We start from the raw sequence: 26,316 nt of genomic DNA on the forward strand, positions 1-26,316 counted from the left end.
TCCGTGGCAACGTGTACAGGCACAGAGACACAAACAAACAGATCCCAAACACCCACTCCCTCCCTGCTGCTGTCGGAGCTCAGATGCTGCACTCGTTTCACACGCCCGCTCCTTTGCGCCCTTGTTTGCTCTTGAACAGATGGAGCCGCCAGTTAGCATGCAGCCCTCTCCATGCTAACACGGAGTCTGCATGTTTAGGGTGCTTGCTGCTACACCCAATGCCGACTTTGTGTCTTGCTATTTTTTTTTTAACCCCACGTTGTGTTTCATGTCATCGTGGCTCGCCCACCTGGCTGCACTCCTACACCCCCCCCCTGCCCTCCTGTCCCACTCTCTGGCGATTACCTCTCTAATCCATGTTTAATGGATTCAGCTCTCTCTCTCCTCCACTCCCGATGCCGGTCCCTGATTAAACTTCCTCTGTGTTATAATCCCGACGTTGCCACTGGATTGAGGAAGAGCTAAAGGTGTCTACGTGAGATGAGTCGAAGCACTGACTTTTTTGGTTCGAGTGGAGAGAATCGATTGGCTCCCCCCCGGCGGCTTGTTCAATCACAGTTACAGAGGAAGCTATTATCTGGCATGTGTTTAATCCAATTGTGTTGTCTCCGCTTACACGGACTCTGAGGAAAAACTGTTTGATCGCTCTGCTGTCGCCAACCGAGGATTGACAACAAAAAAAGGAAGGAGGCAGCGAGATTCGTGTGTTTATTGGTGATGATGGTGTGTCAAGCTGAAAATAAAGAACAGGTTCAAGTGTTCTCTGTGATTGTTTTCTCCGGATTCGGATCCACGCGAGGAAACAGAATATGAGAGGCTCACAAATCAGCGGGCCATTGAGTGGAAGTGTGTGTGTGTGTGTGTGTGTGTGTGTGTGTGTGTGTGTGTGTGTGTGTGTGTGTGTGTGTGTGTGTGTGTGTGTGTGTGTGTGTGTGTGTGTGTGTGTGTGTGTGCATTTCATGTGAAGGTGCATATGCTCAAAGCTGCCATCTCCTTTCTGTCCTTGTCACGCACACACACGCACACACACACACACACACGCACACACGCACACACGCACACACACACGCACACAGTGTTTTTTTTTACAGCAGTAAAATCAAAGGGCAGAAAGACAGAGTTGTGTGCTCATTTATCTCAGCGCCTTTAGACGGAGGGTGGCGGTTTTTACAGCTCTCGCCCCCTGGTGCGATCATAGCACTGAGCATGTGTGTGCATGTGGTGCGTGCACTTGTCTTTCTGTGGTTGTGAGGACTCATTTTTGTTTCAAAAACACAGGCCGTGTGCAACGCCTCTCCACATCCTCCCGTTGTAGAAAAAATGAAGCTCAAATATCCTGGATATGGAAGCCGCCATCTTGCATTTTTGGCGTAATTTGCAGTCCGAGTCTGAGCAGTAGTGACGGTGGGTGGAGCCATGGTAACCATCGTGAGTCAGTCCAGTTGTCAATCATGTTTCACTCTGTTTTTATAGCATCAAGTAATGAACCAAACTTTAAACCAAACTTGAACATATGTCAATTTTGACAAGAACTACAGAGAAAAAGGATTAGTTCATGTCCCATTCACTAACATGGAGGAGACAGGGTTCATGACTGATACAGTAGCTAGCCACTAGGGGGCGATCAAGATGCTTTTGCTTTACTTTTCCCCTTTTTGTTATAACCAAGGACATTTCTGCCGGTTCTCACAAGTTCAGAGGGCTCGCTAGGTAATGCATTGTGTCCTCATAACTATAGTGAGTGTGCGTGCGTGCGTGCGTGCGTGCGTACGTGCGTGCGTGCGTGCGTGCTCCCTCACCCTGGACTCCGACAGTGACGTTCCTCCGGCAGCTCACTATGAACCGTCCATTAGCTCCTCTCTCTCTCTCTCACTGCAGCCAGCAGGAAAGGATTTTAATATCGCGTTGCTGTTCCTTGAAAGCTTTGTTCTTTTCTCGCCTGATAATTTATGGAGGAAACTGAGGCAGTGGGTGGCTCATTTATACATAATGATATTCCTTGTGATGTCACTTCATGTTATCTCGCTGACTGAGACGACGGGGCCGTGAGTACAGAAGATCAGATGCGTGTTACATGATAAAATCCATGTAGTGTGCAGGTATAGACAGTCCCAGAGCAAGCCTGTGAACTATACAGTAGAAAGTAGTTTCTATGATCCTGCTGAACTGAAAACGTCCGGTTCATCTTCTTTTTGGTGATTTTTCCATGTTTATCTTTAGTGGCCAGACACAAAGTCTCAGCTCAACCAAGTCGGCTGTTATCATTTGTTTTGAAATTTTATACATGTGCTCCTTTTTGTGAGTGATTTAAACAGCCCCAGCTTCCAAAGGCCTCCTCTGCTGAACCGCCTATCATTTACTTTCTTTTCAGATTTGTTTCCTTTCCCCCCCGTTTGTTCCCTTCTCTGTGATATTTATGTATTTTTCAAGCCAGTATCCCAAGGAATTACATCCGTAATAGACGATTTCTCGCGCCTCAAGATTTGCATCCAACTCCAGCATTCAGTGCCAAGACAGGAAGCAGTTTCCCTTCAGAACAGAATAGGATGGGATAGAATTCTTTATTGTCCACCAGAGGGGAAAACTGAGAACATGAGAACAAAATACAGACAAACGTGACAACCAGATACAACGTGGACACAGTAAAGTAAACAACGCAGATAAATTAAACATCTGTCAGGATACTTCAGGCTGTGTCTCTCATCTGAAGACACATCAAGTGGAAATTGTGGTTTTACAAACAATTCCTTTTCAGAACGTTGAAAACATTGTATATATACACACATACCAAACTTATCTGCCTCCCTGTGAGGTCACATTCTTTTTCAAATTGGTCGAATCTGAAGAAACCCTTTTACCTTTCAGTGGTGAAAACTGACTCTTGATAATAAACCTGAATTATTTTGTGTGGTGAGGAGCAACAGAAAATCAAACCCAAAAATGTTACCAGGCAAAAAGTCAGGAGCAAAAATAGTCTATCCTCTCTGTGTGTGGATCTGTCTGCCTGAGAATGAAATGTATTGTAATGCCCGGAAGCCCGTTCATGGCACCGTCCTCCAGCACCGAGCTGTCGGCGGTATGAGCTGGGAAAAGGTTTAAATGTGGCTTGAAACTCCAGTTTTATGAAAAGTTCTTGCAGAGTCAGGGAAGTGAGTTTTTAAAAGGCTGAAATCTGATAAAGTAGATGTCATCCAGAAGCTTTAATATATAAAACAGTTTACAGTTTATGAGACAGTAAAATCATAATTATTACACCTGTAAAACCGTGTCAGGGAGATTATTGAAAACAGTAAAAGGGTTAAAGTTGCTTAAATACATTTAAATTCACAACTGCACAATTCAAACACATAGATTAACGAATACGGGACAAACTCCATAAACCTGAAGGGCTTTGTTCTTACAGTCAACATTTTAAATAGTCGAGTGAATTCACAGCCGAACCGCTGTGCCCTGGTGTACAGTAAACATATGTGTACGAGCACATGGCTGGAGCTGCCATGGCAGCTCCCCCCCACCACTAATGCAGTTGAGTAGCTCTGACGGAGCACTAAACCTGCCGCTGTGTGACTGTGCGCTGGCACTTCATGGTTGGACGGAGATGTATGTTTCTGCTGAAGTGTACAAACAGTCACTTGCTCTTATTGATTTGCCCTCTGGTCAATCCTTTAGCAACAGTAAATTATGTCTCTCCGGGAGCTTTTGAACAGATCTCCTCTTTAAAGGAATATGATAATTCACCGTGCATGGAGGTATTCCCTTTCTTCCTTGTACAGGTTGGATACACTTTATTATTAGTCATTTATCAGATTAAATTACATTCTGATTTGTGTAATTCCTCAGTTGAAACTATTGTTCTTTGACATAAACGTGATATTCAATAATCCGTTGTCAATTTGGTTAAAGCTGCCAGGAAAAATGATTAAAAAACTAAAAAAACATCGGTGTCCTTTGGAAAAATCGAATGGTGAGACCTTTACACCAAAGACAGACGACAAATGTCCAGAGCCGTGTCTGTCCTTTGGCTGCCATCAATATCCTAGCAACCGTCTCCCAGGGGCTCTATAATCTCCCCATCTAGCCAATTAACAAGTGGGGAGGATGGGAGAGGGGAGTCTGAGGATCAGAGACCGAGATCTGGGCTTCAGACTCCGGATGGAAAAGCTTGAGAGCTTCCTCACTTCCACTCCTCACCCCCGGCTCTTCCCGCAGTGCCCAGGTGGCAGCCTTCTCTCCGGGTTCCTTTCTGCATCTTGATGTGATTAGGTGCAACGACGCTTGTCAGTCCGGTGTCGCGTGGAGCGGACATCGAGCCCTGGCCACCTGCCAGCAGAAGCTGTTTCAGTCTTAACGGCTGTACATCATCACAAACACCAGAAATAGCCTCACTTGCAAGGTTAACCACTGTGTGCACCTGCAATGCACAGAGCTCAGGTTCCCTTCAATGGACTAAATGTGAATTGAATGTGAATCCTCCTGCTCAACACTAATGTTCACAGTAGGATTGTTTCATCGTCTGGCATCTGGTACAAACTGGATCAAATTCCCTCTATCTCGGAGAAGGCCTTCATCTGCCTCCACCGTTTGACAGTTATTCACCGCCGCTCTGAAAGGCCGGCGACAACATCAGAGCTCTGCACCCCGCGCTTCTTTAATCTCGCAGCGATGCCACGCCGGAGCTATCGCCGCTATTTCTGTTGCACATAGGATGCGTGCAGCAGCACAAATGAATTATTCAAACATTTGTTCTTATAGTTGCAGAGTTGAAATTGTGGACGGTTGTGTGTCATTTCTTTAAATGTGGGATCCCCCATGGAGAATGCACTACTGGAGTCTGTAAGATAGAGCTGCGGTATTTGTATGCAAAACCCGGCCTCACAACAAAGGCTTCTATACTGTACGCTAAATTAAACATGGTACACAGAGATGCACACATGCTGCAGAGTAAACATGAAACTGTACATACAAAATCAGCTGCACCAGAAACCTACACTCAATCAAGGCAGACTGACTCACTCTGACAAGTGTGCCCAAACCTCTCCGGTATTATATGCTCCCACCTCCTCATGCGTAGGCACTGGCACAAATTAGCACAAGCAAGAGGCCTGCGTCCTATGGGAGAGGCAGCTGTCAGTCTTTAGATCTATTCCTGGCTGTGGGAGTCTTCACACAACTGGGAGAGTGAGGGAACCTGACAGGTTTTATAGTAATCAATCATTTGTCCCACGGCTGTTTCAGAATCCGATATGAGCGGCGACAAAGAGAAATAAAAGCAGCCTATTATTCGAAGGTATCAAAGGAGAGAGTTTGTTTTGCCTCTTCAAGGCATCGAGAGGAGTGTCGAATGTGACAGAATATAAATAGTCACATGTTTAACCACTCACAGCTGATACCAGAGATATTGGTAACCCAGCCACAAGATGTTAGGACGCGTCCTTTCTGCCCTTTCTCTTTATCTGCCCCCTGTCAACATATCGCACGATTATAGCTCAGCATCCTAACAAGACGTCCCCGTGGACCAGCAGTCAGGGACGATGTCGGCTTGGACGCCATGTTGGTTGGAAAAGTCTCATTACTCTGCTGAGCAACCAGCAGCAGAAACACCTCCCGGCCGTGCTCAGTTAACTCTGTGTGAACCACCCTGCCCCAAAAAAGTCATTAGAAAGAAGTGACTCAAGGGATGAGCAGCTACCTCTACCTGACCTTAATCTCCAGAATGAATAAATTATACTGTGTATTTATTGCAGAAGGAACAGATGAGGGGGGGGTCAGGGAAGGTTCACTCTTGCACATGCTTCCTGCACACGAAGGCATCTGTGCTCTGTTTTTTAACATCTTGTCTTCGTGGGTTTGACAACACGTACAGGTGTTTACTGTCTGTCGGATTACAGAGACGTCTTTTCAACTTTTTCTGTAATGCAGCAGTTCAGACGCAGCAGCTGTTTGCTCCATGTGACCCGTTTTACTCACGAGGAACTCAAGCCAAGTGCAATAAAATGTGTTCCTGCCTCTTTTGTTTTTCTCAGACTAAAACGGAAAAACAAAGTCGATCAAATGCAACAGCGAGGATACAAAGCAACGTTTCTGATTGCAATTTGGAGCCTAATTATGAAAAGGTTTTCACCCTGATTTCACCTCCTGCTTCTCTGTTTTCATCATACACTTGAGTGTGTGACATGAAATGAAGGCGAGCATGAAAATAAGTAACAGAAGGCAGTGGGTCGATGTGGTGATACGATCACAGTCTGTCTACTTTGGCCTGCTGTGTGCATGTGTATGTGCGCGTGCGTGCATATATGTGTGTTTGAATGTTTCAGGATGTGCACGTGTGCATATGTGTGCACGCTTCGACTCAAGCTTGGCTCTGAAATCCATGTTCCCTGTCCAATAACTCCCACTTCCATATTGCTGCAGAATCAGAATCCAAGAACCAGTCCCCCCCCCTCAGGCCCTAAAGTGGGCCTGCACCTCAGTGAGTTGAGCAGCAACTGGCCTAGAAGTGTTACTTCCTTAAATCCAGTGTGTTTAACCAGTTGGTAAAACAAGACCCCCTGCTGCTACCTGCATTTATAACCTGACAGGAGGTGATTTACCATCGATGTTGCATCACCACTGCTGAATCAGAAGAATGTAGCCGACTTCGTTTCTTGAACTTTCAATTAATTACAAACTTTCAGAGTCTTATTGTTGTAAACGCTGCTGTAGATTTGTGTAAATTCAACTCAGACACCTCCGTGATTTTTAAAACTAAGAATGCACAAAATCTTTTGTAGGATATTCACAAGATGCCAATCGCATTTACCACCGTGGTCAGACGATGAAAACAGAATAGAAACTTTAAATGTGTCGCTCGTTTGTTCAATCTGAAGACAAAACAGATGTGTGATGCTGCTGTTCATGAAAAACGTTCTGTCTTCCTTCGTCTACCAACCTTCTATTGGAAAGACTGCTTCTCTTTTTTCTATGCACTTCATTCAAAGACGTTAAAATCCCTAAATTACAACGTGAAACCCAAACTAACCAGATCAGAGGTACAGGAACAAAGATTATCAATTCATTATTAATTAGCAACTGTTAGCATGCTAGTGTCCTCAATGAAGATGATGAATATATCTAACATTATACCTGGTTAGCATCCGCATGTTAGCATTGTCACTGTGCGCATGCATGCTGCCATTAGCATTTAGATGAAAGCACTGAGTACATACAGTCTATGGGAGAACTGCTCGGGCTTGTTTGGTTTGTTTTGGTGAACTATTTGCACGTGGGGGGAGAAATACCAACAACAATAAGCTGTAAAGCTTTTCAGCTTGAAGTGACATGAACATAGATTAGTGGGGTGTTACTTTTCAAAATCACAAAATCTTTCTCACTCCGTTCCAAGGACATTCAGCTCACCAGAGAGTGAACATGACACACTGTTGAAAACACAGATGCTCAGCTGTGTTTGATGGAGAGCTAACACTTTAATTACTGCTTCCTAACAGCATGTTCAAAATGGTGGTTTTCAGCTTCAGCTTGGCGAAACAAAGCAGATTCTATTCTCTGATCCAGGTCTTATGTTAAAACTATTTATTTCGGGCTCTGTTTTATCCTCCATTTATCAATTTAAGTGTCAAATTGTGAATTCGCCGAATGCCTCTTTAGAATCTCGCCCATTTACTCAAACCATCTTCTGGGGTAATTGTTATAGGATTATGAGATGATTGTAATTGCATTGTTGTCTAATTCCAAGCTTTGCTGAAGCAGAAAAATGAAAATGTTCCAGTCCTAACACTTGGCTTGATATGAAGTGCCTGCTTGGGAATACTTGAATCTCCCCGTAGCTGAGCGTGACACTGAAATAATGAAATTGACTTTTTTAAAAGCAGCTTGTGTAAGCTTCCCTCTCACAGTATCGGTCTTGAGTGAGCAGTAATAATTACCATCGGTGTCATGTTCCGCTGTGTCTCCCATGTGAGCTTATTGTTGTTGCCTCAGCACATTACTTCCTTATCTTGGCTTTTCTGTGTGATTCTACCTGTCGGCCAGAATGAGAAAATCCAAATGGAAGCATGATGCACATAACAAATCATTGGTAATGCTCTCATTTGCACTGATTCATTCGAGTTCACGAACACCAATCATCTCGCTGCAAAAACCCTCCGACATTCAGTGTTGTTAAATTAGCTCGATTCCTAAAAGTATCACGTTAATTCTCATTGTTCCTGCGATTTACTGCGTTTACCTGCAGCTAATTTTAAACCTCTCGTTTGGGGAGAGGGAGGCTGCACAGCACCCCCACTCCGCCACTGCTTGCCTATTGGATTGGGATGTAAAGCGTGATGCATTGTGGGAGGCGATAATCTAATCCCCGAAGCTGGCGCTCCTGAGGGTGGGAGATCTCGCCATGTGATTGGAAAATTTATCTTAATAAAGTGACAGCTACATCATCAACCCCACCCCCCCTAGAGCAACAGTGGCAGCAGAACAACACACATGCAGATACACTCTGGCTCATGTGCCACGGATACACACGCAGGAAATAACACACATCTCACCTGTAACCTGTGATTTGTGTGCATCTCACATGGGGGATGTTAAAGCCCGCAGCCGCGCTTGCACTTTCCTCTCGTGTACATTCATTCGGAGATTGCCACTTCTTTTGCATCCCCGCCCCCCCCCATCAAGAAAATCCACACAGCGTGAGCTTAATCCACGAAATACAAAAGATTATCATGCACATGGCTGGATATTACTGTCACAAGGGGATTTGGAACAGCAGATAATGTAGATACACATTGTAGGGAGCCTTTAACACAGCGGATTCACTCCATGTTAAATATCTTGTATCACTGTGATTTTCTCACCTCTAGTGGATATTTTTAACCTGTACAGTCACAGTATTTTCACATGTGCCTTACCTCCGACACAATGGAGGAACATGGTTAATTGAACAATTAAATTCGATATTTATCCGTGAAGTCTCTCGCTAGAAAGAATGTCCACGTTATGTCGAGGTCAGACAACCTGATTATAGCCCGACCCATAAGACGTGGAGAGCCGTGTGGGTCCGGAGACAATCAATGAGCATTGGGCACAGCAATCGATCGTTTTATTTCATGCAGTGCGTCAAAATAGATGCCAGAAATACTAGATATAATACTAGCTGCGCACAGACATGAACAGAACGAAGGGGAAGGGGAATGGTTTCGATGGTGGCACAAGTTGGAAGTGGTTTAACCCATGAAGAGTTCATCGCAATGTAACAACAGGGATTATCACAAGAGTCTCAGGTGTGACCTTGATGACAGAAACGTAGAAAGCAAAGTATCCTCTGCTGCTCATTTGATTATACTGCAGCTGTTTTGTCTCGTACTGTTTCTCTGTGCTATGCTTGTATCCGTGAAGGTGATAACGAATGCTTCCATATCCTGTTGTATATAGATCGGTTTTCAGTTTAACCATATCCCTGCAAATAAAGTTTCCTGGAGCTGCTTCACACTAAAGCCTCCCACTGGTTTGCCTGTGGAGGAATTGGGATGTAAAGCAGCAGGGAAAAGTTTGTTTTGCATCAGGAGTGAAGTAAAACTACTCATATACCAACCAAGTCTCCTAGAAAGTGCGTTTTTATGAGTCCAAACTGGTTTCTCAGTTACATTGTGGTGGCTTATGTGTTAACTGCTTGAAACATGCTTAGAGAAATGTTTTTTAAATGAACCCACCACTACACTTATATAGTGGAGTCATTGGAGGTGGTCAGGGTGGACGCAGGTCACACACTACTTCTCAGTATCATCTGTTGTTTCAGGCAACAGATGCATTTAGGTTAAGGTTAGAAAAGATTGTGGCTTGTGGCAGATTTTGTTGGCTGAAGGTGCGTCGCCCCCCCCCCGTAGGCATATTCAGAGTCTCCTATTTATTACAATAATGTAAAAGGTCCCTCACATAGTGTGTTGTCCCATTACGTCATTGTATATCTGTCTCTCTCTTTCTCACTTAATCTCATCCTCTCGGTCTCAAGAGTACATCGACCGATTTGTCTTTGTCTGTCAGGCCATCAGCAGAACGGGCAGAAATCCCGCTGCCTCAGTGGACCGACAAAATATCTATTTCCATACTCGGCAGGGAAGCAGAGCCCGAGACATAAACACAGAACACTCAGATGGTACTGAGGAATTTAGTATTGCATGTTTTTTGCTTGATGGAGGAGAATATCACAGGTTTTCTCTCAGGTCGACCTTCCTGCTCAGCTGGATCACATCAGCAACAGGTTGGAAATGCTTTATTCAAGGCTTGTAATTAATGTGAGCGTATAAAGACTATGTGCCTGACAGACACATTATCACTCCATAGAAAAGTTGGGCAGTCAAATATCACCGTGCAGTGAAAGTTCAGTCCCTCATCCCCAAGAAATGTTTCAAAACATGACAGAAGTTTTGTTCAGCCTCACGCCACCCGATTGTTTTCCTCGGGATATATTTTGGATTCTTGATGCTGTCTCCACGCGCTGCACATCAGGGGTGGACAAGACATCATAAAGTGCTTAAAAATGGATGTCAGAGTGGTCTGGCTCGGGGAGGCTGCCTGTCTGACACCTAGTTTGAGCCCAGTACTGCAACATGTCATCACGCCTTTGTTGTTGCATCGGTCCTGGAATGGCTGCAGCCAGACGCATACATATTGTATGTTTGTGGGTCTGAGCTGGAGATGAAACGCCACACCCACGACGAGCAGCACACCCTCCAGTGGGAGAACAAGTCTCCCCGCTGTGTGTACTGCTCATTCTTTCTTTAGTTTTCATGCTCGCAGTAAAAAACGCCTTGAACAGTCTGTGTCACTGCTGCGCTTGTGAAGCCTGCCAGTGCAGCGTCTCACCGACCAGAGGCTTTCATCCACAGGGCAGAATCACTGAGCCTCTGAAAACTCTGTGTGTGGCACCGCAACCTGCCTCACCCCCATCCCCCCCCCCCCCACACACACACACACACACACACACACCCCCACACCCTTCGCCAAGCTATCACACCCCTTTAGGGAAGACATCCACGGCCCCGTCAGCTCACATTTGAGTCAGGCTGTCTCGGTGACCAGCGGTGGAGGATTCAGGTCGAACTGGACAGCTCATGGGTATAAATGTGTTTATAATGTTTGTATCACTTCACTACAGAGTAGGAGCATCCATTTCTTTGCAAATAAAGATAAAACAGTGCACCAGAGCACACTCGTATTTATTTGTGCCTTGACAGTGATCGGTAAGGTCTCTGTTATTTATTGTGTTTCTCCTCAGTGTCTCTACTTGATATTCTGAGCGTACTTTTCCTTGCCACAGCCTTAAAGACTGTTCTGGGGACTTTATTACCCATGTGTCTCGCTCTTTCTTTGTTTTTTTCCACATTGACGTTCAGCTTCTGTTTTAACGCGCATTAAGAAAATGAAGACAAACATTGTCCCTAATTTTTGCGAAGGAAGATCATTTCTCTGAATTTCATGCACATTCATCACACATCACATTTACATTTGTTTTCAATCCACTACAGAGACATTTATTCCAAATAGAACAAGAAAACACTTGCACAGTCGTCCCCACTGTCAAAATATCATCATTATTACTTGTGCACCGACAGGAGAAAAAAAAAAACACTGTACTCTGTGACATCTTCATCGTTGCTCCGGAGGGCGGTGAAGACATCATCTTCTTCAAACATGTTGAGTACAATTACACAGCTTGAGAAACTCCCCTGTTCTTTAACTGGAGACCAGTGTTCAGTTCTTATTAGCTTCCACATTAGCCTCCACATTAGCGGTTGCTAAGCTCCACACAGTCAGTCATTTCTATTCATTATCAGCTCATCAGACAGTTGTGTAACATAAAGAGAAAAATATTAAACTTAGGATGTTTATAGCACAACAATCAACAAATGTGAACTAATTAGGACCAAACTGCAAGAAAGATCTGCCCATCTTGAGTTTCCCGACATCAATGTGATTTACCTCTGTGTAGTTGTCATGTATATTTAAGTGATTTCTATATTCACGATTCAATGTCCCCAAAATGCTGCTATCCAAATAACACATAATTATAATACATTTTTTGTTGAGTCCATAAAACCTCAGGAGACTAAAAACAATTCATTATAAAATGTCATAACATTGCTTTGCTCAACCAACTGTTCAAAATCCCAAAAGGTTTTAGAGTTTACTAACAATGGTTTAAACTGAAAGTTGTAATTGAAAAGTGAGTTTTTCCCAAATGCTGCATTTCTCTCAACGTTTTACTTCACTGCACTGAATCTCAATCATTTTTTAGATTTTCCCGCACATTAAACATTATATATAGTGTCCAGTACCTTATTTCACAGTAATAGGTGAAAACCACGTTGACGTTTTAACGATAAGCAGCTGGATCCGTCTCCTGCATTGAGATATATCGAGATATCTCTTTTCTCATTCGGAGCAGAGCTGGTTCACTGTCTCTGTCACATTAACTTAACAGTGAAGCAACTTCTGCAAACTTTCCTGGAGTGTATAAAGTATTTATTATTCAACCTTCACTGCACCAGCTTGGGAGCCACTGATGTACAGGATGTGTTTGGCCTGTGTACGTCAGCAACGTACTGGACGCCAGGACAGTTACTCATATTAATAAGACCAATACAGTGTGAATGGTCTGTATTCATACAGAGCTTTTCAAGATTCTAGTTTCCCTTTGGCATGTGTGATCGGGCAGACCGGATTCGAACCACCGACCTTCTGGTTAGAGGACAATCGCTCTACCCCCCTCAGCCTCTGCCGCACCCCGGAGTATGAGGGGCTGTGGTCTCTGTGAGGTAGAGGACTCAGCCACGTGTTAGAAGACTGATGTTTTCCAGATAATTATGTTTGTTCTCATAAATGTCAAGGTTACCTGCTCTGTTTGTTTTGGAAGGAAACCGGCTTCTCCCCTGGAGCGTGGACGAGCAGTGACGTGTTGTTGTGTTAAACCTTTGCAACCAGGGCTTGTTTGCTTGTGGATTTAATTGTCATGTGAGTCATTTATTAGTTCCTAAATGGAAAATAACAGAGTGGATTTGATTTGCTGCTGAATTTTTTAGCATTTGACATTTTTTCTGACAGACGTCTGTTTCCTGTGGCGTGTTGGAATCTGTGGTCGCCGGAGTTTTGAAGCAAGAAAGAGATAGTTTGAAGTCTCAGACACTTTCTTGTTGCTGTTGCTGTGGTGACGAATGGAGAAGCGGTGTTACAAGCTGCAGGTGTTTCAATGTTTCATCTCGTCACTCCTCCAACATCTGGGGGAGTTTATGAGCCAACAGAACAACACAACTAATCTATTACAACAGAACAACACAACTAATCTCTTCCTTTCTGATGCTCACTTTTGGCCTCTTGTCCTTTTCTTCTGCTGCATTCCAGGTGCTTAGAAATGTAATGATGCTGATTTCTTCAACGTGAATGTGCAGTTTTACTTTGGTCAACATGGTAAATGCATTTTTTTCAAAGAGACATTGCAATATTATTGGAAATGTTGCAGGTGCAGACAGACTCATGCAAGCTCGGGTTGGGTATCCACACTCTATAGATCTAAAACAGTCAGTATAGACAGGAGGAGTCATTATTACAACCAATAACTTAAAGGACTTACAGTATGGACCTTTGAATATTGTTTTAAGCTTTCAGTTTTAAATGTAAACCCTAAACTTTAAAGCTGAAAGATTCTATTCCAAATATTCATGTGGTTCAGCAAAGACCACGACTCGGTGACCGGAGCGAACAGCTGCTGCGGAGAGGAGTTGAAAATAAAGAATGAAGAAGAGTATTTAACATTGTGTGCCTGTGTGAAATGCCCGCCTCGCAGTTTGGTTCTGGACGTGATGAGTAAAGAGTGATCAAAGAAACTCCTCCGAGCCATGCGAGCACAATCGTGGTGTTACAGCTAATGAAATTTAGATCAAGTGAGAGTGGAGAGCCTCAGTTCAATGTGGCTTAGTGCCGCTCAGCCCAGGGCACCGATCACACTGAATGCAGGCCGGGGTTAACAATCATCCATGAATGCTAAGCTGCTCAAACTATTCCTTCAGATGCTAAGTATTGGCCTCTGGTCCTTTTCCTTTCTCCTTTAAGAGTTCGCTTTTTACTACGCGAACCTCTGATGCACACTCCATCCAAAAGGCTGATGTCCGTTCTGTGCTACAACATTTTTTTTTGCTCCATTAGGAATACGATGTTGTGAATGGCCACATTATCTGTCTGGGAACAGTAGTTATGGCAGCCTGTCCTCTATCAACACACTAACAATGGACAGTTGGCCCCAGCCTCGTGCAGAGCAGATTTGTGTTGTAGCTCTTGGCAAACAAAAACGCTGTGCTGAGTTTAATGTGAGTCAACACGGCGAGTTCGATGTGGTGACACTTACTTCCCCCGAAAGGGGATGAAAACATGCAATTATCACATTGTAGCTCAGATGGTTTAATTCTGTCTAAACTGTGACGCTGCTGTACACAGAGAGCTGAACGTTCAGAAAGTCAATTTTCTTTCCAGGCAGCAGGAACACAGACGTTCGAAACACCGGTTTGAATTCATCCATCATCTGCTCATCATCTTATTCTGAGGGTCGATGGAGCCAATGGTTGCCAGTTTGCCACCATTGACTCACATTCACACCTACTGTCAAGTTAGAGTCTCCAATCAACCTAAACCCAATAAGCATGTGACCCTGACTGAACCAGGAGTCGAACCCAGAGCCTTCTGCAGCGAGGCATGCATCACTGTGCAACCCCCCCCCCCCCCCCCCGCTTTGAAACCAAGAAGTGGTTGTGTAATCAAACCGGACATTTCGCAGTTTAACTGTGAAACCGATGGATCAATTTCCAGGCGTGTTTGCTTGACATTTAAGACACCGTTCTCATTCTCTTTCTCATTAAACAAGCTTCACTCGAGCGTTCTGCTGATTTGCTCGGGCTTTTTTTACAAACCTTTATAATACAATGAAATCACCATGTGAGGTTTGTCTGTCAGCAGCCGTATCCACAAAATGAATATAGTCAAGCGTAAAAATCAGACCTCGGTAAAATCATCTTTCTAAGCTGGGATTTAATCTGACAAGTTGCCTGAACCTATTCTCATTTGCTGGAGCTGTGTGGGAGAGCCAATTCCTCAGAGACCGCAGCCTTACACAATTTGTACATTAGCTCAAACCCTTCAGACGGCTCCTTCCTGTTACTGTACAGCATGGAGATACACACTGACAATACACTATGGGAGGGTTGACAGTGTTCTGCTGCAGCCAAGTTTCCAGTAAAGCTGGAAGGGATCATCCACTTTATGCCCGTCTGTGCACTGCTTTTAGGAAAAAACTTCATTTTGACTGACTGATTTGAAGTCAGCACACAGGAATCGCAGTGAAGCGCCGCACCGACAGCGGAGATGATCCCGAGATGAACCCTGACCGAGTCGAGAGCAAGAGAGCTCCTGTTTACTGCGTGTGAGATGCTGCGGATTTGAGAAATGACAAACAAGCACAAGCAGAAAGAGAGAGAGCGAGCGAGAGAGAGCTACAGTGTGACCCATTCATTAGTGGAGCTGACCCTGCAGGGACAACGAAGCTGTTCATTAAATAGACACTCAAGGCCCAGTCAGAGATCAGACTCTCACCCCAACAGTGAGGATATTACACTCCACATATATGGTTCAAAGCAGAGGTCCTCAGTATGGGGCCAGGGGGATCCCAGGGGCCCTGATGACGGCTCCATGGGGCCCGGAGTAAAACAAAGGATCATTTTATTGTGATTGAAGTTAAGTTTGATGGAAATGGCTGCAGAGGTACCTTAAGGTGCGGAAGTGGCCGCGAACTTTAATTCTGCACTAACTTGAAAAGGAAGAATTATCTTTCCGTCACAGCAGCACGACGAGCCCTTCTCCTTCTGAAGGCTCCTTTCAATGCGTCCTTTCAATAATGAGCAACGAAGGATCCAATGGGAGGATCGGTCGGGGGCCAAACCATCGGAGGAATCATTAAGAGCCAGTGACAAAGCTGAAAAAGAAACTACGTGGGTGACTGAGCAGCTTCAGATGAAAAGCTAAGAGTCCTGACACTAATAGGAAACATTCCGTGGACCGGATCGTCTGATTTGGGCTCAACCATCACGGACAACTTGGTCAAAGTCGATCACGTCCTCTGAAGGATGTGGCTCCTGAGTTGTGACACAGCTTTGATGTCAAGAGAGAGGAAAAGTCTGTGTAAAAATATGATTCCAGTGTGATCCACTGTGGCTTGACAGTTGGGTTTTAAGATTTCAGACATTCACCATCAGAACAGTCGTCTCCTGTAACTCCTTTATCTACTACACACTGACCACAATCCTACAGCTCATCTCTCACTGAGCTGTGGTGACAGCAGAAACACATCGACAGAGGTCACTACTCCAGACATGCATGGGTTTTTAATTTCTCTCCTGAAGATAACGCTATAAACACCAGTTATGAGGCTTCAACGCTCCTATACGTCACTTCACAAACCAAAAGGTGGCGTCACGGTGGGCCGACACATGGGAGGAAGTCCGAAGTAAAGTTATTAACGAGCCAGAAAGTTGGAAAATGGCTTTTTTGTTTCCCAATGCAGACCAACAATCTGCTAATTTGAGAGATATTCCTTTTAACGCAAACGAGGATGTTTTAATAAGAGTAAGTACTTGTTTCAACACAAACTATCATCTTTCCATCAGCCATAGACAAGTTGTTGTCTGTGTTTAAACTTCACTGAACCTCAGCACTGAATATCATAGTTTTCATAGGAGTTTTCATAGGAGTCAAATCAGGAGAGAAGTTTTGAGTTTATTAATTTGGATTCTGTGCTCATCCAGAGTTCCATTGTTTGTATAGTCTACACAATACACTGTTGTTTTTCCTCTCTCTCTCTCTCTCTCTCCCTCCTCAGTATTTCAGTGGCAAAGTGATGCTTGCTCGCCCCGCTAACTTTTGATTGAGTTACACACAGCACTGTTTTCCCGTTGAACATGAAATCCCACAAGAAAGCAAAGTCTTCAGAGGTTATCAGTAAATTCATCAGCTATAATAATGAACACACAGATAAAAAGGTATTTTTGTTGCTGGATGATAAAACAGAATTTACATTTAGATTGCACAGGTCGGGGCTCTGTACATTCAATCTACAACTTGCTCCTGCAGGAACGGGCAGATGCTCGGAAATGTTGAGTTTTACCAAAGTGTGTGTTTGTGGATTTGTTTGTTCGTTTTCCGAAGGTCTCACTCTGATTTGAACTTGGATAAAAAAGTATAAATGTTTGTGTAAAGAATGGAAAACAAGAACAAAACTCAAATACTGTGACCTTTATTTTAAAGGAGGTTATGTTTTTGTTCATTGGTTGTCTGTTAGTTGGCAGAATTACACAAAAACTACTTGATAGATCACAACAAAACTTGGTGGAATGATGTGATATAGGTCAGGAAAAACTCCATTAAATTCCGGTGGGGATCCAATATTTGTTTAACACTTTCTTAAACATTTCAAGATAAAGTATTTTGCCATATTTTCATTGATTTGTCAGAGAATAATCCTGGAAGTCTGGACTTATATCTGTGATTGTGTGGAGGATCTAGTTCATTTAGATGTGGTTCTATAAGGGGACAGTTGGGTCTTGGCTGGGGTCGTGCTCTCTGAACGCACTTCTAGTTAGATGAGGACTAGAGCTGTGTTGAATGAACTTCCTGGATTAGATCTGGGGGGGGGGGGTTATCTTGAAGGCAAAACTTCCAGGATGGTTTTATCTCCATTATTGGATTAAAAGTAAACACCACATCGATTCTCAGGTAAACAACTGAGATTATTTGTCTGCTGAATTAGTTTTCCCCTCTGAATCCTACAGAAACCCTGTGGATGACACCCCGGGGCCACATGCTCCTGCGATCAATACGAGGTTAATGGGAGGCGAAATGTGAAGCAGCCCAATTAGTTTGATTCCTATTCCGCTGTAGTATCAATAGCCTTTGGATAACAGTGTGTGAGAGCAGCCACCCTTCCTTAATTAGTGTTTTTCAAACCTATTGACTGGGCGGAGACAGTTTTCCTGGTGTCAGCTAAGTTTCATTTGTGGAAACACACACAACACTGAGCCCTGGCTTCCTTTCTTGATTCAGTACAGGCTGTGCAAAGTGGAAGGTTTAGAGCGCTGTGCTTCCTCACCTGGTGTGGGTCCAGAGCAAATACATGAGAAGAAGTATTTACATGAGAAGAAGTATTTAAGAAACTGAAAGGGTGTGTAAATATTCACAAGTGTTACACAGGAGTTAATGTGCATCTGTTGGAGACTTTCTCCACTGACAGATTCATACGAGTGTGGTGCACACATTACTTTTTACATGGGATTTGCTGACACTTTAAAAAGCTTCATTCTAACCTAAAACAAATAAACTGAATAAATGTGGTTATTAATGATTTTAAACACACTGTATTTCTTCATGCTATTATTTAAATATCACTGTTATTGTCCTTGTTTCATTTATGTTCTACATTTAATTAAGTTTATATGTTTTTTATGTTAAAACTGAAAATGGATGTAAATCATACAGGCAAATTAAACATATGATTGAACTGCAACAATCTGCTCATATTGATAAAACTTCCCTGCAGTTAGTAAAAGAAGACACGCCGGCTTTGTTGTATTCAGACGAATAGGTTTTATTGATAATTCCTGTTGTTGCCAATAAAGTTTGGTAAATTGCTCGTGGCCTCAAACTGGTTTCCAGACACTTTTCCTTTCTCACCCACTGCTGCAATGTTGTATTTGCATTTCCTTATCGTCCCTCCGCACCCCCCCACGCAAACTGTAGCAGTCAGACAGTTTTCACCGCGCACTCAGAATTGTGGAGTCTGACCCGAGCGCAGCACAAAGCAAGGTGACGGATTATTGTGTCACATTTTCTGCACTTTCCTGCCAACAAGCTTTTCAAGGACCACATTAGAAGAGTCTGTGAATTTATTGTGTCCTCCTTGAAAAAAGCATTCTGTGCTTTTCCTCAGTTAACAACACGCTGAGCTGCCTCTGGTTTTGTCCAGCGTCAGACATTTGAAGTGTTTGACTAATAGGCGCTTGTATAATATAGATTTTTGTATAAAGGCACGAGAATTTTTAAATGCCGTCGTTGATCTTCAGTGATATTAATCACTGTAACTACAGGATGTTTGTTAATTATAAACTAACCAACATGTCTGGATGTCTCTCGATGTAGAGGGATGTTGTTTCGCACAGTGGACCAGACGGTCTCTCTTGGAGTTTCATCTGAAGCCAAAAGGTTTAATGTTTTCATTTGTTTCCCAGGTCCATGGGGAAGGTGCATGGGCAGTGACTGTGGCCCAGGTGGCAGCCAAAGCCGGGCAGTGTGGTGTGCCCATGTGGATGGCTGGACGACGCTTCACACCAACTGTGACCAGGGCGAGCGTCCCTCCAACCAGAGGAACTGTTTCCGTGTGTGCGACTGGCACAAGGACCTCTATGACTGGAAACTAGGTGCCTGGAACGAGTGTGTGCCAGTGTCGGCAAGGACCTTTGGGGCCGCTCGGCCGTTCACGTGCAGTGGAGGTGAAGAGGGCATTCAGACGCGGGAGGTGAACTGTTTACTCAAGTCAGATGGCACTCCAGCTGAGGATTGCATCTGTGATTACTTTGAGCCCATGCCTCGCCTGGAACAGGCCTGTTTGATCCCTTGCCCCCAGGATTGTGTGGTTTCTGAGTATTCGCCATGGACGTCCTGCTCCAAAACGTGTGGAACAGGCCTCAGGAACAGGGTCCGCAGCGTCCTGGTCCCTCCACTTTTTGGAGGCGCTGTGTGCCCCAACCTAACTGAGTTCCAGTCCTGTAAACTGGGGCCTTGCACAGGTCCAGAGGGCATGTACAGCCTGAGGATCGGAGCGTGGAGCCCCTGTGCCCTCGCACAGTCACGGACAGCACGACAAGCCAAGCGCAGGAAAGGTAAAGGCCAGGGGCTCAGGGACCGACCGGGAGTCAAAGATCCAGAGACCAGGGAGCTTATCCAGAAGAAACGGACCAGGAACCGACTGAACCGCCAGGAGAGTCCGTTCTGGGACATCCAGGTGGGCTACCAGACACGGGACGTGATCTGCATGCACAGGAACGGGAGCGCTGCGGGACGCAGGTGAGTGGCAATATTTTTTATGTTAATATCTTTTTTTCCACAGCACTAGTTTACTGTGTACCCCTTTAATTATCTGACAAGGACATGAATTGACGAGAGATCCATTCAAATGATATCTTAAAAACGGTTTCATTTGTAGACAATTACCTTCTGCTGTATGTATTATTAATTTAATTTACTTTTTATATATTTACAACCTGTTACTTGACTGTATTACTGTCCATTTATATATTTTCAGTGTCATGTTTCCCTGTAGCTGTGATGTCGAGGTGTATAGTCTTTACCTCACTGGGTTTTCTAACATCTAAACAAGATGCCGAATTTGTCCTCTTCAAAGTTTCCCTTCCCCCTGTCAGGAGGCGACATGTTTATCTGCTGCGTCTTTGTCACTAACCGTGCTGTCAGAGCAATGAAGCACAAACTACCACAGAGTGTTTCATGACAACTTCCGAGGATGGAAGTGGCAAAGAAACTCTTTCTTTATGATGCTGTCAATCTCAGCCACGGCCACTTAACTGGATTTGACAAATATTCTGGGTTTTGTCCTCTGGTTTTGAGTGAATAAGGGAACAAATCAAGAGTCAAATTTAAAGTTAAACCTGCTGGGACGTGAAAGACTTAGTTCATAACGAAACACATATTATCACACGAGGCTGTAGTTTTCTTCTAAGTTGCCAACAATTTAAAACAGCATGTGATGGATATTTCTAAACCAAAACTTCATATTTTCATGTTTGTTTCTTAAAGCTGCAAAGCAATTGGCTTGTATGAGGGATTAAACAAGTCAGCAGCTCTGAGCAGTGTCATGAAATACAAAGTTGGAACTCCATCAAACAAATAATCACTTGATTAGGTCAGTGAATCATCACTATCCAGAATCCACGCTCTCGCTCTAGAAGTGCTTCCCTTTATAGAGTTGGTAAACCAAAGTGGGATCTAACTTCTCACCCTGACATTATTACTTCTGATAATGAGTGGAATCAAATGCCTCTAAATTCCCACTTATCTCACTGCAAAAAAAATAAAAATGCACATCAAACATTTACTCCGAAGAAATGAGTGTGCCCTCAGCCTGCAGAGAGGAGAGCTCCATTAGGAGTTGTACAGTGCACGTTTAAGTGAGAATGTATTCCTCTCTGAACTTTTTTTACGAGGTGCACACGCTGCAGTCTAATTGTTCCACTAGCAAGTGTCAGGCTGGGCTGATTTTCTGAATTTATTATACTTAATAAGCACATTTACATTGTGACTTGTGGCACGAGATAATTATCCAATGTCGGAAAAGCCAAGTGCGGCTGCAGCCAGGAAGTGTTGAGAGTGAGGAAATGCCTCCACTCCTGTTCATCTCACGTGTCAAACCCAAATCCTTTCGTCAAACGCGTTTAATGACTGCAGACGTTTATTTCGTGCTCCATGTGATGATTGCAGCTGAAGTGATGTTAAAAAGACTCAAAGGGAAAGAAACCAGCTCCCTTTTAAAGTTCTGTCCACTTAAGTGTGATTGCGGAAGAATTCGAGAACATTTACAGAACTTAACCTATTTTCTTTATTTCTAACCGATGGACAAAAAAAAATTCATCTTTACAGTCAGGAACTCTCTCGTCAGAATCAAACCATCCACTGCAACACATGGAAACACTTTCAAGCCTGGTGGTGACGGCTCCCTGGATTAGCCAAGTAGCTCGCCAAGCTAAACAGGGAGCGCAATGCAAGACTGAGTCCAAAGCAAGACATGGGGTTCCACTTTAAACTCTTGAGCCTGGTTAAGACTCTGAACTGCAGAGGTGGAGGCTCGGGGGGGGGGGGGACAAAACTCGCCAGACTGCAGAATGAGGCAGGGATCAATGAGGAGGGCGTCAGGTTGAAATGGACGACCTCGATGGGAGACTGGCTGTGATTGATGTGTTTGTGTGTCAGCTGATTAAAGCTCAGGTGTATGACCTCTGTGTCCTGACGTGAACTTACACAAAGCTGTGTTTTGCTGATCAAATGTTAATATTGTCTGGTACAACTTATCTTTTTAAATCCATTACTGTTTTGAATAATTTGAAGGTTGTACATGATCAGATTACAACAAGTAAATCTGATCCAGTCAATGGACTAGAAATCAAGACAAACAGGATCCATCTGAGCTAAAAATTCAACATCATCATCGCAAAGGGTCTCAATTCTTAATCATAAGTAATAATTTAAACCTTTTAATAATTACGCTGCAACATGACAGAATATAGAAAATAGGTGTGAATGCTATTGTCAGCAATTCTTCCAAAAATAAATGTTTCTGTTGATTCAACTAACTTGAAATGTCACAGCTGCTTTGTAGAGTTTGGAGCTTTCATGAGGTCTGTGATCTCCAGGAAACAATCAGCGACGGTGTCAGCCGAGCGCGGCTCCGTTCACATCCCATAACTGTCACATACCACTGTACTCCCGGATTTGATCAATTATGTACTAAATCTATTCATTAATGCTTTGTTGGCGCCGAGCTCTCAGCCGTAACCGGGATCAAATATTTCAAAGGAAGCGTGAAAACAACTCACATGCCCTTAGGAGCATAAATATTAATCCTTGACTTGTTTATTTCTTGTTCTGAAATATTCATAGTTGTTTTTGCCACTTTCGGAAAAAAGTGGAACAAACTTCCCGGCGAAGCGATGATCCCGTCGTATCGGAGCCAGACGCTCTCTGAACATCTTGCTCACTTCATTTCCAATTTCGTTTGATGAGCATCTGCCACTGGGCTTTTAATTTCTCCGTCGTCCACAGCTCATCCCAAACATGGCACCTTCCGATATGACTCAGTGTGTGTTGGTATCATGACCTTTTTTAAAATGATGCGGGTGTAATATTACATAATTGCATGGTGCCACGATTTCAATTGCAAAGTTTCTTTTCTCTGTACTTGTCAAATGTTCCTTTAATCACTTGACCCACATTGAAGTGTGGTTTAGACCATTTCAGCTGCAGTGTCCTGATGAACGCTTTTCAAATAATCAGCATGCTGTTGTTGGAGTATAAAAATCTACATATATTTGGTCTGAAAGCACTCGCACACCATTGTTTAAAGTTCCTCTGTAAAAAGCTAAAGGTTTGAAAATGAGCGTTCCTCAGACTTTATCTCACTTATTTAAATAGAGGATGATTGCGTCCCCATTCCGTCTGAATGACTGAGATGAAGAAATAATGACTTCTTCTTTGCAACTTTGAAATCTCCACAAAAAGAAATGCTCAGGCACGCGCACAACAAACGGCAGCGACTCAAAGGATCCGGCTGCAGTGGAAATAGGTCATTGGCTGCATTAGGGGCTTTTTAAAAACACAAGTAGTTCCATCTGAGACAGGAAAATCGAGCCACGACCCTCGGTGCGGCGCGCTCGCTGTTTATATTCCTCATTGTTTGCCTCAGATGTAAAATGAGCCGACACACCGAGCGTGTTTGGCAGAAAAACAAAACCCGAGATTTTTCACAGCGTCGCCTCGGTGCCACTTCAAAGACTGCAGAGGTGTTTTAATCTGCAAAGACACAGGAGTTAAAGAAGAAGAAGAAGAAGAAGAAGAAGAAGAAAGCTCATACCCCCGCTCACACATTTATACCAAAGGTCTGAGTTGCTGGAGGTGAAGTGCGGCGGCAACGCCTCAATGAGAGGTTTCTAAATGAAGCAGAGCTGTAATTAGCACTAATAGCTTGTCAGCTGCAGCGCCTCCAGGGGAAAGACATCCAGACTGAGCAGCAGCGAGCAGGCGGCTTTAGTTACAACAAATTTCTAATGATTCTAAAAGGGGCCCAAAGACGACGGGTTGTTCATTACATCTAAACGCAATTTACATGATCAAAAGATGTGTGTGAACAATTGATCAGAGCTTGTTTTGGTTGTGTGAACGCATGAGACTGTAGATACACACACACACACACACACACACACACACACACACACACACACACACACACACACACACACACACATCCACATGTTCTTACTCTTAATACGTTCACTCTCGGGAAGCTCAAGACAGAATGTAGCACCAGTGACGGGCGGAGCGTTTAAAGTGAAGCATTGCACAACAGTTATGGTGTCGTATATCTGCTGCTCTGACATGTTCACGGACAATAAACTGTGGCTTTAAGGCATCTTGGCACATTAACAATAAGACGGCAGCGAGACGTAAGTGAAAGATTTAACTTCACTGTAATGAGGCGTCGGTGAGCTGAGCACCGCGCGGCTCTGTTTACCATAAATATGGTGTGTGACCGCTCGATGCCAGAGGATAACAAAGGGATAAACGGATCAGCTGTGAGGCTTATTTGTGTCCTGATTGTATTTCATTCTGAGGCTACTACGCGTTAGTTATAACACACATCAGGGAAATACCTTTACGCCCGCGTCCAAACTACTCCAGAGGTTTCAAGCACCTAAAAAGGAGTGTGGCAGTCGGAGTTTATTTCAGATTCTGAAGTTTTATCACGTTGTTTTAAAAGTTAAATGTTTTAGTATGGCTGTAGCCTCAGGGTTATTATTATTAGTTTTTATTGTTGTAACTTGTAGAAAAGATGTGGTCATGTTGTGGATTATGGTTTATTTGCTTTTATTTGTTCTATTCCCGAGAGTTGCTTCATGCTACACGTGATGCTACGGCCACTTAGCTTAGCATAAATACATTAAGAAAGGGGGAAACTAAAGTTAATCAGCCTACCAGCGTTTCCAAATCTAACAAATTAACATGTTTTATCTTGTTTGTTTAATCTTTACTAAACTTACAATGTAAAAATGACTTGTTGTGGTTTATTGGTGCTTGTGTGCTGGACTTTTTATCAAGGTCTCCATTGTATAATTCATTTTGGGTTTGAAGCAAAGGAAACCAGTGTATTTTTAGATAAACATCCTGTTTGTTGTAACTTGTCTTCAACCTCCACGTCCTAACCTCACCTCCTCTTCCTCATTTATCTTCTCCCAGCCTCTGTACAATGAGGGACCTGCCGCTGACGGTCCAGTCCTGCGTCCTCCCTAAAGACTGCCAGCTGACCGACTGGACCGACTGGGGCCCTTGCTCCAAAACCTGCGTGGACCCCGTGTTTCCCAGAGGAAATCGCACCCGGAGCCGACAGGTGCTCCAGTTCCCTGTGGGCGAGGGGGCGGAGTGCCCGCAGGTGGAGGAGCTGGAGTCCTGTGAACCTCAAGGGGACGGCGTGCCGCCCTGCGCCACGTGAGTTTCTCCTGATGATTGTGGGGGTTTTCTGATACCCTTCTTCTTGGCTCTTTTAAACTGAAAGTACTTACACAGTGTAGATAATGTTAATGAAAAACAGGAACCCATCTTTGTCTTCAAAAGTTAGATTGGAAATGTGCTGCACTTGTACTCTTCTCCCACAGAACCCTGTCACTCTCTGATCGATCCATCCCTGCCGTTTCCCCTTTCTCCTTTTTCTGCAGTTACACATGGAGAAGCACTGAGTGGAGCGACTGCCGGGTGGACGTGTTGCTAAGCCAACAGGACCGGCGACGCAACAACGCCACGGAGCTCTGTGGGGGGGGCCTGCAGACCAGAGAAGTTTACTGTGTCGAGGCCAACGCTGAGCTCCTGAAGTATCTCAACGACCTCAGGGAAAAAGACAAAGGTAAGAGAAAAGTGAAAATCAGGCAGAATTGGCATACAACCTGAAGACGATGCTTTTATTTAGAATCTGCATTTACTCTTTGCTTTCAACATCCTACATTTAGTTAATATGCCATCACACCACTTATAGAATTTGCTTGGACTCCTCTCTAATGCTGCATCAACATTGAAATGTTTCAATCGCCTGAAACGGAGAAATTTGGAAACACAGCCGGTCACATTTTAGTTTAAAATCTCTGAAATCTACTTTAGTTAAGCAAAAATAGATACAGATTACTTCAGATATTATATATATCCGATATTTATTATGGTCTAAAGAAATCTTACATTTTAAGCATTCAGTATATTTAGATTTCTTATTAGTTTGCAGCACATGAACAGTGTCACTGGGGTCCAATCTTATTTGCAATTAACTTTATCGCTTGTGGTTGAAAGCAAAACCTTTAGCTTTAATTGTGACAGTATCCTGGGATCATACCAGCAATACATTATTTCACTCTACTAATATATTCACATATTTTTAAAAACATATTATTGATGTTAATTGAAGCCTTATCA

General features: G+C 43.7%; 1 protein-coding gene across 2 annotated transcripts in view; it reads left to right on the forward strand.

The window, feature by feature from the left end:
• Positions 1 to 26,316, forward strand: part of LOC117777087 (thrombospondin type-1 domain-containing protein 7A) — a 120,514-nt gene that overhangs the window by 23,260 nt on the left and 70,938 nt on the right. For both annotated transcript variants that reach the window (XM_034611609.1, XM_034611608.1), the window contains exons 2-4: positions 19,311 to 20,145; positions 25,099 to 25,347; positions 25,575 to 25,759. In XM_034611609.1, coding sequence (XP_034467500.1) covers positions 19,311 to 20,145; positions 25,099 to 25,347; positions 25,575 to 25,759 — 1,269 coding nt within the window. The remainder of the gene's footprint in view (positions 1 to 19,310; positions 20,146 to 25,098; positions 25,348 to 25,574; positions 25,760 to 26,316) is intronic.

Source organism: Hippoglossus hippoglossus, chromosome 16 (assembly GCF_009819705.1).
Source record: "Hippoglossus hippoglossus isolate fHipHip1 chromosome 16, fHipHip1.pri, whole genome shotgun sequence".
NCBI classification, from domain to species: domain Eukaryota; kingdom Metazoa; phylum Chordata; class Actinopteri; order Pleuronectiformes; family Pleuronectidae; genus Hippoglossus; species Hippoglossus hippoglossus.